This window comes from Cyprinodon tularosa, unplaced genomic scaffold (genome assembly GCF_016077235.1).
Source record: "Cyprinodon tularosa strain WSP-4 unplaced genomic scaffold, ASM1607723v1 ctg5, whole genome shotgun sequence".
Classification (NCBI taxonomy): Eukaryota; Metazoa; Chordata; class Actinopteri; order Cyprinodontiformes; family Cyprinodontidae; genus Cyprinodon; species Cyprinodon tularosa.
The window spans coordinates 2,850,950-2,864,563 of record NW_024039229.1 but is presented as its reverse complement, the minus strand read 5'-3'; the positions used below and the strand labels follow the sequence as shown (position 1 = coordinate 2,864,563).

Genomic DNA, 13,614 nt, shown 5'->3' with positions numbered 1-13,614 from the left:
CCCAGGAATGGTTCCCCTCTACAAATCCCTTTATTCATGTTAAAATAACCGATAACTGCTTAGCTCTGTGAACGAGATGATCCGGTTTGCTGCTAGTTCCTCCCATCCCTTAATGCTTGATAAAAATAGATTTGTTGTGATGGATGATGACGCATGAGTCCCAGCCTGAAGGGGACATAAAGGAGAGTTTAAGAACAACTGCCAGGTTTCATAAAATTTATGGCCAGTTCATCCCAGCAATAAATGGAAAGGAAAGCATACATGATCAGATTCAGCTGTATGGTTCGACGTTTTTTACTCATAATGTCCATTGAGGCACTTTTTAGTCATTGTTTTTGTCTTCCCACCCCCCCGTCAAGCAACTTTATCTGGGAAACACGTAAATCCAATCAACTCAATTAAGTGGCTCTTCCTCCTCCGTTTTCTCTGTTGCTCAAATTTTCTCTGCTTGATTTCTTCCCCTCCAAATTCTCTCCAGCTATCATCACATGAAAGGCAGTCCGAGCGCACGGCACGATCCCGACAGCAGTCAGACACTTCCTCTCACCTACTGCTGAAATGTTCTGACAGTAATTGATGCCTTAACAAGCTGCAGCCACACAGAGCTCTGGCACTGCCTTTGTTTTCTGCATGAAATGGCACCATTAGTGAGCCACACTTCTTTGCTTAAACATCTCTCATGAACTATGAAGTACAACCTGAGAGAAAACTCAAGTGTTTGTTGAAAGGCTCTTATTTTCTCAAAGAGAGAGAGTTGTTTGTGTGTGAGCTCAATCAGTGGATGGTTACCTGGCCTCTGATAGCAGCACCATTGCTTCTCTCCTTCAAGTTTTTTTCTGCTGTCAGAAGAGCATGCAAGAGGATTTTGAGACAGCAAACTGAGCAGACACAAAACAAACCCCTGCTTTTATTCAAAAATAGATTTTCCTGCCTTTTCTTGTCTCACATTTCTCTCTCTTTACCTTTCCCTTTGATCTGTCATATTTTATCTATGATAGCTCATCTTAAAAGTTAAGAACTTTGAATGACATTTATTGTTCCACACCTGTAGACCTGTTCATTCTCACAGCATCTCCAGACACGGCTCATGAAAGATGTTATCATCCGACTGTATTTTTAAAACAATCTTTGCCAGATTTTGAGGCAATGAATGACTCAGACAGTCTGTGCTGTTGCCACCTTGACTTCGGTGTTTTTATTATCTTTCCAGGTCACGGATGTCAGAGAGAGTTTAGAAATAGGGGGAATGTTCTGCTTCTGCCCACCGCAAACAGCCTGGTAATCTAAACTGATTATCTCTCTGCAACAAAAACTTTTCTTATGGCTTGTGGTGCATTATAATGCAAGAAAATATTTGGGTGATGGGGTTTTGTTTGCTGTTTGATCAAATTGAATAAAAAAAATGCTAGATTTTTCTATATCTAATGGAAGGAAGCATTTTTATTGTTTCAATAACAGACTAAAAATATAACTCATTGTACTTAATGCTAGTAAATGCAATGCTTCTTAACCTTTACAACCCAAAGAGACATTTTTCCCCCCGGTCAGGCAAAATAAAAGACAGCATCCTATTAAATATTTATGCAAGAAAGGTTTTTTCAATTTTCAAAGAAGCACCATTTTATTGAAAGAGAGATTGTATTTTTTTCGTTGGAATGTTGATATTTGAGTAAAATTATTTTGCAAAGGATATTTTTCAACTAATGACAAAGAAATAGATACAAAAAAATAGGGGCTGCCCAATCCATCGGCCCTGATTTTCTTTATTTTGGAAGAGTTGATATTTTGATGTGACACTGATCTTATACTCCTATTTATTTCTGCAAAAGTCTAAATATCAGTTTCTGTCTGTGCTGTAATTTTTTTAATATATTCTTCAGATAATAATCTTGTTTTTAATGTTTCACAAGTATTATTAAATTTCTTTCAATATACACTATAACATTGAAGGGTTACTGTGATCATCTAACCCAAGGTGGCTAGTAACTGGCTACATTTAATCAGTTACACTTCCTTGAGTGTAGCAACATTCTCTTGAGATTATCACTACTCTTGAGTCAAATGTCTGGCAGGCTTTAGCACCAAACTGTGGGGCCAGAACACCAGTGGGGCCTCTTTCCATACCACTGCATTTATTTAGAATAAAAACGCATTAGGGACCATCAGATCAGATTATACTGATTAGGGTTCTTTAATTTATTTATTTCAAGAATAAGGGGGTTAAGAGCACACTTCATGTCACAACAAAAAGTAAATCATGACCAAAAGTATTTTTCAAATTAATGTGAAAGATCCACATTTCTATAAAAGCTGTAAGATAATAACTGACTTCTGTAAAACTCTGCATCTTGTTAATAAAAGTCAATTTATTAAGATCTGCCTTTTGAATGTGTTCTGCATGTGGGTAAAATAACCAAAATAAAATACTGTACTGTACAATGTTTTTTCAAATATAAATACTGTATAGTCACCCAAAGAACAAATATTCAATATACAGCTGTGGACATTTTTAAAATAGGGGATATGAGACATTAGTGGATATAGAAATCAGACTTTCTCTATTTAATACTCCTTACTAAGGGGTTCAGTTGTGGTCGGGTCATGGGTGACAGTAAGGAATATAAGTAATCAATAAATCAGGTTATTGCTTGTATTTGAATCATCGCATTTTAAATCAAGGATATCTAATAAATATTTACATAGCTCACACTTGAATACTTGAACAACCTCTTTGCTCATTTCTAACCTCAGCTTCTTCTTCTTCTTCAGAAGTGCCAGCAAACTGCTGCTCCAGCTGCTTCTATTTGTTTCTGAAATTATTGACAATTAACTATGGGTTAACTGGCCCATAACTGTCTTTATACCAACAAGAAGCTTGCGTCACGGTGTTGGTTCTGTTATGTTTTACTTCGCACCATGTTTTCTAGTTTTATTGTTTAATTTCATTTTTTTTTTTTTTTTTTTTTTTTTTGTGTTTTCTGGTTGTATTTCAGTTCTTAGGTTTTGGTTTGTTGCCCTCTGTTGCCCTCTTGTGTTGGTCTTTTCCCTAGCTCCTTCCCAGACTGCTCTGTTCACACCTGCTCCCAATCTGCTCGTTAGTACTCTCTTTGTTGAGTCTCCTATAAATACAATCCTTGTGCAGTTCCTCAGTGCTGGTTCCTCGTCACACCCCGTCTTTCCTGGTCTTTCCCTGGCTCCTTGTGATCGTTTTTCCCCTGATGTCTCCATGGTTCTGGTTTGTTTTACATTTTTAAGTTTGATTTTTTGGATTCCTTCCTGTGTTAATTAATTAAAGAACCAACAAACTCGCCCCTGCCTCTCAGCCTCTGCATTTGGGTCCAAAACCACAACCAAACCCTGACAGCTTGGTTGAAAGCCAGCCAAGCTAAAGACTTGAGCACACAAACATCAGCAGCAGCTGTTTGTGTGTACTTCCTTAACCTTAACCAGACTGATTTACATCACAAGCAAACGGGGTTCACCTTTGATAAAGAAGTCCACAGCTGCTTCCTCATAATCTGACTTCTATATTTTTGTTTACCTCTATTTTTGATACCCTGATTTAAGATTTTTAAATCAGGGTATCAAAAATAGAGGTTTAAGATTTTTAAATCAGGGTATTAAAAAAAAGTCTTTAAATCTGAGTTTAGGCTCAATCATGTTACATTTGTCGTCAGTTGCTGTCAGGTGGACTAAACCATTTTGCCCCTCCAAGAGGGGGTCCACAGAATACTAATATGTTTGGTGGACTGTACGTACAGTACGGTTAATTCTCTCAGTTGATATTATCTATATATTTGAATTATTTATGAATACAACTATTTGGGGTGCCCAAATAATGGGAAATAAAACTTAACTCCCTACTCGGGCCCTGGGTGGTCAGGTTCAGTCTAACCACTGAATATTACATCCATGAATACACACACCGCCTCAGATGCTGACTATCAGAACTTTATGGTTTATAACATGGGATAGACCTCTCACTCATCCATAAAATTTATATTGACCTGGTAATCCTTATCAAGCTGTAAACTCAGGGTTGGTGCATTTTTATCTTCTTCCTTCTGCATGTCACTCACAAAGTCCAACACAGCAGCCAGTCTCAGGACGAATTCTGAATTTAAAAATAATTTTGTTTCTTTGTCTTGTCAACTCGGGTCACTAACACATTGACTCAACAATGTTACTGTAGATCCAGGATTCTTCAGTCAAATAATGGATGCCTAAGAAATTGAACAACTTTTACCTCTTTATTATAGAATGGAGGAACACCTGAGCGAGCAAGCAGAACCAGAATAAAAAATAAAAACAGTTCTCACAGTATAAGCTGAACTTTGATGATTTTGTCAGTTGCCTTCAGGTCTCAGCTCCAGGAAGGTGTACAATATAATCAGGTTTTCCTTAAAAGATTGCAATAAAGTTGGATAGAAGAAAATATTTCTGTCAAGGAAGTAGCTGCAAAGATCACATGGTTTCAAGTTATCCCAGTAGCACAGACACTCAGTAAACATAACTCCATAACTCAAATGTTTCAGTCAGATACTCACTAGCTTGAATTTGTGGATTTTGTCAGCACAGTAAGTCAGAGAAAAAAATGTGATTTGAAAGTTTTTATTTCTTAAAAAAGAAAAGAAGCTTATAACCAATCCATGGGCTTTCTAGTAGGTTTAGTGGGGCAAAACAGACATAACTTGAACAAAGAGTATTCACCAATAAAGAGTGAAAGCAAACAGAAAAAATATGGTTGTAAGTTCAATGATGTTACGTTCAATGGAGAGAGAAGGTGCAAGAGGGAGAGACAGTAAATTTAAGTTTCACTCTTACTGTATGTAAATTAGACCATTTCACAAGAATATTTTCATTCATGATTTTAATTAGTTGGTGTTAAAGCACAAAGAATAAAATAGATAATGAAAAATTTCAAATAGAAAAAGAACATACATTTTATACTCCAATGTGATATAAATAAAATTCAATTATTACTATTATTTGGAAAGATGATGCTCTATGATAAAGCATCCAGAGAAAAATGAAAGTCTTACTTGTTAATAGGCCAATTGCTAACACTGACTATCCAGAGAAGGCATCAGATGTGAAAGGTAGGTCTTTAGTCGAGCTATACGCCATTCAGGTATATCAATATTGGTAATGGTATGTTACTAGCGCAATGTTTCCCCTGTTAGAAAACCTTAAAACTGTGTATGAAGTTTTCTCATCTTAATAAGGATCCAGTAAATCAATCTGGATTATAATCTACAGCAACAGATTGATGTAATTCATATACAATTTTGGAGCACAATGCCAAAAAGAGAGATCATCAAAGCATGAATATATCAGGTTAATAAATAAAAATTTTCTAAATATTTTTTTGTATTTTCCCCTTTACTGTGGTTCAAAGCCTAACAAAGTGAAGCTGTACCTTGTATGTCAGTTACATTATTAAGAACATTAATTGTACAATTGATCAATATAATTTCAAAGTGACATTAGATCAAGCAATTATCATCAGGATGGGACGACCACATATTTATAAGGACGCCAATTACTTTTTTTACAAGTAATCCTTCTTGATAGGGGGGGATTAAAATCTGCAGGTAACATCTTTATTTCACCCAGAGTGGTGAAGCATGGAAACATGTTGCCAGTAAAGGTTTGCTTGAAGGTATGAATGTTTGTTTTAGTGTTTAGATCAAAAAACTGCAGCTCTCCTTTATCCCAGTCAAGATTCACTCTGATCCATTTGAGGTTACTCTGTACTGGGAGAACTGAGGGAGTAGCTGGTGGAGACCATGCTGAGTATTTACCTCCATGGAGTTGGATGACAAGCCATGTTGAGTATATATTTTCCCTCTTCTGGACAGACTCTGCTGACACACCAATCATCCAACCCTTACTGTCTTCCACATCAACAATCCAGCTGTGGTTTCCAGAGTTAAAGCCTTCAGAACTGAGGACAGAAAACTTTGATCTAAACATCTCTGGATCATCAGGAAGCAGCTCATTCTCTCTTGAAGTCACACTGGTTAGATCTTCAGAAAGGACTAGTTCTGAACCCGCTGTGTTTGGGTCAAGTACAAGAGGAGAATTGGACAACTTGTCTCTCATTTTACTTGAGATGGTGTAGCCCAGGTTTCTCAGATATTTGGCCTGGTCTATCAGAGCATCTAAGTGCAGCTGTGGATCCTGTTGCAGGCGCCAGCACTTGACTTTTTCCATTGTAGTGTTGTAGTTAAGAAGGAAAGACACGTCTTCTGCCCTCAGCTCGTCCTCTGTGGCTCTGACTATGTCAGAAAGAGCTGCTATCTCTCTACTCAGAGGCTTCAACTTCATCAGCATTTTTCCACTCTTCTGCTGCTCTTCCTGTCTCAGTGCAGCCAGCCTGGCCTTCTCTTCGTCTTCTAGAAACTGATGAAGATTCTTAAACTGCTCCTTAATCTGATTCTCTGTTTGTTGAGCCTGGACCTTTATGTGTTCTGCTGTCTTATCAAACTCTTCTTGAATGGTTATTTTGCGCTGCAAATTATTCTTTAAAGGTTCCAGGGTTTCTTGAAGAGTCTTCCTGTGTTCCTGAACAGCCTCATTTAATTTGCGCTCTTTGTTTTTTTCTGAATCGATGCAAATGAGAAACTTTGGCTGTTTGAGGTTCTCAGAGTGCAGATTCCTCACAGGTTCTAAAGATCTCTGACCTTTTTGTTGTAAGAAGATCTCACACAGGTTCTTCAGGCTCAGATTTAAAGGTGGATCAGATTTTGAAGATCTTTTACAAAATGGACATTCTTGTACTGGTTTCTTTCTCCACCATTTCGTCAGACACTCCTTACAGAAGCTGTGGCCACATGACAGAACAACCGGATCCTTGAAGATTTCATCACAGATTGAACAGAAGAGTTCTGCCTCTGGACTAGAAGCCATTTTGTCTCTAAGTGAAGCCACAAACAGAGACGATCCTGTTAGTCATGGCTGCCCTCCCTCCCATATTTATTTTCTGAAAGTGATTCTAAGTGATATTCTAAGTCCAACTTACCTTCAGTGTGTGAAGTTTGGGCAGCTTGAAGCAGCAGTGTTAGAGGTTTCCAGTTTTCTGAACTGTTGCTGGACCTACTCAGGGGAAGCAGCTATTTTGGTCTGAAGGCGACTCAGATCATCTGGGAGTCTCTCTGAAAGGAACAACAATCATAAACTTCTTCCTTCTTCCTGGTTAAGTTTAGATCTAACTAAGGTGTGTTTCATTCCAGAGTCCAGAGTTCAATCTTTGAGCTTCTATAAAACTTACTGATTAATAGGCCTTATTTGTCTCTGTACAGATCAGAATATAACCTGTAATAATCAGGAACATAAAGTATCCCAGCACTGCAGAGTCATTTCCAAACCTTTTCTCAGAAATGCGTTAGTTGTAGAATTACTTTTTGTAAGCACTAATAGCTTATAGTTAGAGTGGCTCAGGTTATCCAGAGCTATCACTATAGTTGTGCTGCTGTAGGTTTAGACTGCTGGAGGACATAGGGATCCCTTTTCACCATTCTGCTTCACTCTATTCTATCATTGTGCAGTATTTATTGGTTCAGCCTGTATTGGCCTATATTTCAGTGTAAACCTGTTTCTCTTACTGTGACTAACTTAGGGTGACCATAGGTTGATTGAAAGAACAAATGTCTCATCATCGGGATTTGCTCCGTGATCAAAGGAAATGTTACTTGGCGCAGAACAGTGGTGAAAATTGGAAGTTCAGTTTAATATAATACAACTCTGTGAATAGTTCCGTCTGAAATGAATGAAAATAGTTGTTTTAATGGTTATTGAGTCAGATATTTGGTGGTAATGTTGAGTTTGGCTGTAATTTAAGGACAGATTCTAATAGATCTGCAGAGTGGGAACTATAAATCTGATAGGAGTTTAATTTTTTTATTGTTGTTTTGCACAGTATGCTTAACTAAGTATTTTTTGTTGTTGAATATTAGAGATTTTGCAGATATTTTTTTATACATACATTGTTTAGATTTACTTATATATTTCTAGCCCTTTTATAGAATAGAATAGAAAATCCCCCAAATTTACAGCAGCAGAAAGATTATTGAAAATGGTCACACAAATGAGGACCTTAGAAAAATGTATAAGAATAACATAATAGGGAAGAGTTAAAATATAAAAAATAAAATTCTGTAAAGTGTTTTAACAATATAAAACTGGAGAATTAATAACCAATATGCAGCTATGGACATTTTTACAGTAATGGATATTTGAAAATAGCAGCAGCATCAGAGATGTGCAGAATGACAGCAGCAGGTTATTTAAATGACTAAAATTTTTCTATCATTACATTTGATTTTATTTGTTCCTGCTGCCGGTGGTTGGAACCTTTATTCCACTCTGGATTCTTGTGAGTGCAGTCTTTGTTCACTTTAACTTTTTAAAAAATAAATAAATAAACATACAGTTTTGAAAACCTCGGTATTCATTCTTTTCCTGCTTTGTGTGTCAACTTTCACGGTTGCTAAGCAACAGAGCATACAGCGGTAAAACACGCCGAAGAGTAGACCTGGTCGAATTCACAGCCAAAACTCTTCCGGTCTCCTTATTTTCAAGGACTTTGAAGGATCCAGTCTAGGTAGACCGCGTCCTTGGAGGATGCAGCCCAGGATTTCGAACAGAGCCTCTGATTAAGAACAGGGCTGCCCGCACTGACACGGCTCAGGGATTACGTCACACGGAGCGTAGTGCGCAGTGAAATCAGAACATTTCCTCACTTTCTAAAAAAAACCTGGGACGCCCGGGACAGGACGTGAAATACGGATATGTCCCGGGAAATACGGACGTTTGGTCACCCTAGACTAACTGGATGTGCTCTCTTCATCCTCTGACATGGGAGCTGGTTTCGGAGCCCGTCTGCCTGGCTGTGTGTTTCCTGGACGGGGTCGCCTTTTACATTTGCCTTTTGTATGCCTGCTTCTTCAGCCTCGGTAGATGGCTGCTCACACTGAGCCTGGTTCTGCTGTTAAAAGGGGGTTTTTCTCTCCACTTTGGCTACAAGTATGCTTGTTGTGAGAGATTGCCTTCCAGCCCTGTTTTGCTCTCCTCCGCTGCAGCACAGCATTGCCGTTTGCAGCGGAGGAGAGAGGCCGCTGAAGTGAATTGAGCTTTACTTTCCCCTAGTAAATAGGGCAGATGGTCATTATTGTATAAATATTATTGCTTTTCCTCTCTACAGCATTCCAGCTCATGCAGCTATTTTCATTGTACAGATCAGTTATTGTCTGATCGCTGTGCTGGTGGCTCCACTGTCTGAAATCATTCCAGTGTTGGCGACACTGATGACATAGAGCTAGTTATATTTAATTACAAATATGATTTTTTCCCCCTACTCTCACAACAGAGAGGCTTGAGCTAAAACCGAAACTAAAGGGGATGGAATGGTTCTCCAACGTCAACGCTAATGGGGCATTTACATCTGAAAAGGGATTCATGAGTTGTGAAGTACTGTTCGGGGACTGAAGGCTGATGAAAATTCTTGTATCTTTGGGCTTTCTAGTGTTGATTTCCCTGGTATGCCTTGCCCAGATCACATGCTCTCCTGGCTTTAGACAACCTTTTTTCTGCCTGCTGACCCTTGCCAATCCACTGAATCTGTCTGTGTGAATCTGCTTCCTTGTATTCAACCTCGCTTCTCTTTACCAACAAATAATTCAAGCCTGAACCCTTGATCCTGTTGTCTATTTCTGCTTTCACAGCTTTGGCTGTGTTTCTTGTACCTAATCACAGATTCCTGCCAACTGCTCAGGTTTTTAAACTTGAAGATGTATTCCTATGTTTGTTATGGTAGATCAAAAAAAAAGTGGGCGAAGTACCATTTACTACTACAACTGGTCCAGAACTCAGCTGCTCGCAATATAACAAGAACTCCCTCTATCCACCACATCACTCCGGTCCTCCGAAAGCTCCACTGGCTCACCGTACAGTTCCGCATTCACTATAAAATTATCATGGTGACATTCAAGGAACTTCACCACCTTGCCCCCCCATATATGTCAGACCTCCTGCATGTTCCCACCCCCTCCCGTGCTCTTAGATCCTCATCTGCTTTACACCTGTCTGTCTGTCTGTCCCAAAACTGAACATCCAAAAGAAAAACATAACCGAACCAGAACTCAAATAGGACCTTGCACTAAAGGGTGGATTCCAGACACCTGAAAAATGTCCATAAATCAAAACACAACCAGGGTGGGCGGACCAGTTTCCCTAGCCCCTGAGACCCCTGAGCCTGCTCTGTGCCGTCCAGAGACCCATGAGTACATTAGCAGGCACTCCAAGCCTCCAAGAGCCTTCAGTGGGCGCCCCAGAGCTAAAGGGCCCTGGAGCTAGAGGATCTGGCCCGCTAAAGGGCTCTGACTCGGGATCTGAGCTGATGGAGATGGAAGGAAAGGGAATAGATCCTCCCTTTCCCCATAAAAGAAGTTCCATAGGTCTGACTTCTGAATATGGGGAGCTCTGACTGCAGTGGGTGTGGTTTCAGGACCTGGTTTGAGTCTTTTCAAGGATGGGGCTAGCTGTTGGTCAAGGAGGTGACTACCGCAGGAGAAACTGACCTGGTATCAAGGGGACTGAGGCTAGCAGCTGGCTGACCCACCGGAGGAGTGGAGGTGGTGTCAGGCTGACTCGCCGGAGAGGAGGTGGAGGCGTTAGGCTGACCTGACGGAGAGGGGGTGGAGGCGTCAGGCTGACCCAATGGAGAGGTAGTGGCCTTCTTTCCTCGGCGGTGGTTCCTACGTTAGGAGGAAGCAGAAGGCAGGGGGGGACCAACAGCTGGTGAAGGCGGAGGAACAGGTTCAGAGTTTAATGGAAGCTCAGGTATGTCTCGGAGTGGCGGTTTGGGTGGTGAAGATTTATTGAAAAGTTTTGCGTAGATGTCCTGAATGTTCCATTTTACTTGGGCAATATATTCTGCTTAAAGAAAGAATGTATGGAGTTTGGATATTTTTGAAGTTGAATGAGTATACATTCAGCTGTTCCCACCTGCTCCCAAAGTGAAGAGATAGTGGATAGATAGTCTATTGTTTTTCTGAGTAGTATGAGGAATTTACTTGCCTTTACTTGTGGTTGCTCTGTGGGGACCATGTTGGCTGGGTCCTTCTGTCGTGATTGGTTGTGGTTTGTTGACCCAAAAGCAGAGGCAGGAAGGCAGAGGTTTCTTGTGGATTTAATGATGAGTTGACTGAATACAAAGGCAGGTAATCCAAAAATCCAAATAAGAAAAACAAAGTCCAAACAAACTGGCAACCAGGATTCCAAAATCCCAAAAAGAAAATAAAGTCCAAACTAACAGGAAACCAGGAGTCCAAAAATCCAAAAATCCAAAAATCAAAACATGAAAAACAAGTCAAAAATGAACCAGAAACCATGGTGACATCAGGCAAATCACTATCATTGGAGTTGGAGCATGTTTGACGAGGACCCAGCACTGAAGAACGGAACAGGGAGAGTATTTAAAGGAGACTGAAACAAAGAGAGGACTAACAAGCAGATTGGGACCAGGTGTGCACAGAGCAGAGCAGAAAAGGAGCTAGGGAAAAAGGCGAACACAAGAGGGTAGCAGAGGGCAACAAATAGGAACCTAGAAACTGAAAATAACCTGAAAACAAATAAGAATTAAACCACTAAGACTATAAAACATAGAGCAAAACAAAACTGGATACTCCAAAGAAAACATAACAGAACCAAGACTGAGACAGTAACTGAGAAAAAAACCAAAGAACACAACAAAATAAGAATTAAACCATAAAAAACTAGAAAACAAAGAGCAAAGCAAAACTGGACATCCAAAAGAAAAACATAACAGAACAAGAGCTCTAACATTTACCCCTTTTTTTTAATACAGATTTATGCTCGTTGGGCAGCATAATATCTGCCTTCTGAAGTCTTTCAATCTGAGTTTAGGCTCACTCACGTTACATTTGTGAGCAGTTACAGTCAAGTTGACCAAACCATTTTGCTCCTCCAAGAGAGGGGGCCCACAGAATCCTAGTATGTTTGGTGGACTGTACATAAAGTTAATCGTCTAAGTTGATATAATGAATATATTTGAATTATTTCTGACAGCGACTATTTGGAGGGCCCAAATAATGGGAAGTAAAACATCACTCCCTACTCGGCCCGTTGGTAGTCAGGTCACATTTTCCCGCTGACTATCATATCCATAAATGCACGTGCAGCCCCAGATGCTGACTATCATACAACCTTATGGTTTATAACATAGTATAAACCTCTCACTTATCCATACATTTTATATTCACCTGGCAAACATGACTCATCTTTAAACTCAAGGCTGGTGCATTTTTTATCCATAAATCAATGTTTGGGCCCTTCTCATCTTTTTATCCAGTTAAATTTTCACTCAAAAACTCCACTCACAAATTTTGGTCTCGACATGTTATTGTAGAATCATTTCAAGGAAAAGCATTTTGTTTCTATGTCCCATCAACTTCAATCACTTTGAGGCCAAATCTTTCAAATCTCTCAATTGCTTATGTTATTTCTGTGTTTTTACAAAAAAATGTAAATAAAAAACAACTGACACCAAACCAACAAGTACACTGCAATTACATGGGACATTTTTAAAGAAGTTGCAGTATTTATCTTAGTAATGTAAAATATGGGTATAATTTCCTTCTTTATTGATCTATGTCGGTTTGAAACGTAACTTGTGTGCAGGTTTTAACTTGACTGCTGCCTTGTTTTTGTTTCGCAGGATCTTCCAAAAAACTTATCATGCAGTTAGAAAAGGAGCCAAGAGTCTAGAAAAGAATTCTGTCACTGAAATTTGTTAAGATGATCCCTTCAGACTGAGGGTTGTCAAGAGCTGAATTGGAATGAAGTGGCTTCCCAGAACTCGTTCGGTGAAAAGAAAAATGGTGACTTTCTGTGGAATACAACTGCATAAATAAATTATTTTAATTGCCACTCTCTTTTTTACTGCACAGCACGCACACACAGTAAGGCATGATGTTTCAGGTTTATGAGTGATATCTTCTTAGCTCCTGGCCCAATCCGTATGAAAAAAAATTTTGTCCAACTTCTTCTCTGTCAATACAATAATTTATCTTAGATTTAGACAACTTTTATTGTCATTTTTTATATACACAGAGTGTATACAAAGCACTGTACACTCTGTGCACAGTTTTCATTACATTTCCATTTCTTAAAGTCCTGCTGTGATAAAATATAAACCGTTGTGGGAGAAACAAAAAAAGCATATGTTTGATGCCTGCCAATAGAGAGTTCTTACCACCACAATATTTCAGGTTTGTGCATCCAGTCACTATCAAACAATTACCAAGAACAAATTTGTGAATTAACTTTTTTGAAATTTCCTTCAAAAAATGTAAGTCTCCCGTATTGCTTTGGACCCTGCCCGCCACCCAAAAAAGAATTCTAGTACGCAAATGCAAAGTGCACATATAACAGATTCATAATGGCAAAATAGCAGGAGAGCCGTCTTCGGTTTTGCACATTTGTTCTCTGTTGGTTTGCCAAGGCTGTGTTTACGCATGATGTAGGTGAAGACATCTATCCATTTTCTGACATGCTTAATCCCGAGTGGGGTTGCAGGGGTGCATCTCTAGC

At 39.2% G+C, this 13,614-nt stretch overlaps 1 protein-coding gene across 1 annotated transcript; it reads right to left on the bottom strand.

Moving 5' to 3' along the window:
* Positions 1 to 4,313: 4,313 nt before the first annotated feature.
* On the bottom strand, positions 4,314 to 7,150 carry LOC119795036 (E3 ubiquitin-protein ligase TRIM39-like). Its single transcript, XM_038302860.1, has 2 exons — positions 7,025 to 7,150; positions 4,314 to 6,919 (listed from the first exon to the last, which is right to left on the bottom strand). Exon 2 carries the CDS (start codon positions 6,910 to 6,912, stop codon positions 5,506 to 5,508), a length of 1,407 nt encoding a protein of 468 aa, XP_038158788.1. The 5' UTR covers positions 6,913 to 6,919; positions 7,025 to 7,150; the 3' UTR covers positions 4,314 to 5,505.
* Between the last annotated feature and the right edge of the window lie 6,464 nt (positions 7,151 to 13,614).

Excerpts from the sequence above, each read along its gene's own strand:
- LOC119795036 (XM_038302860.1), bottom strand. The coding sequence starts at position 6,912 with ATGGCTTCTAGTCCAGAGGCAGAACTCTTCTGTTCAATCTGTGATGAA.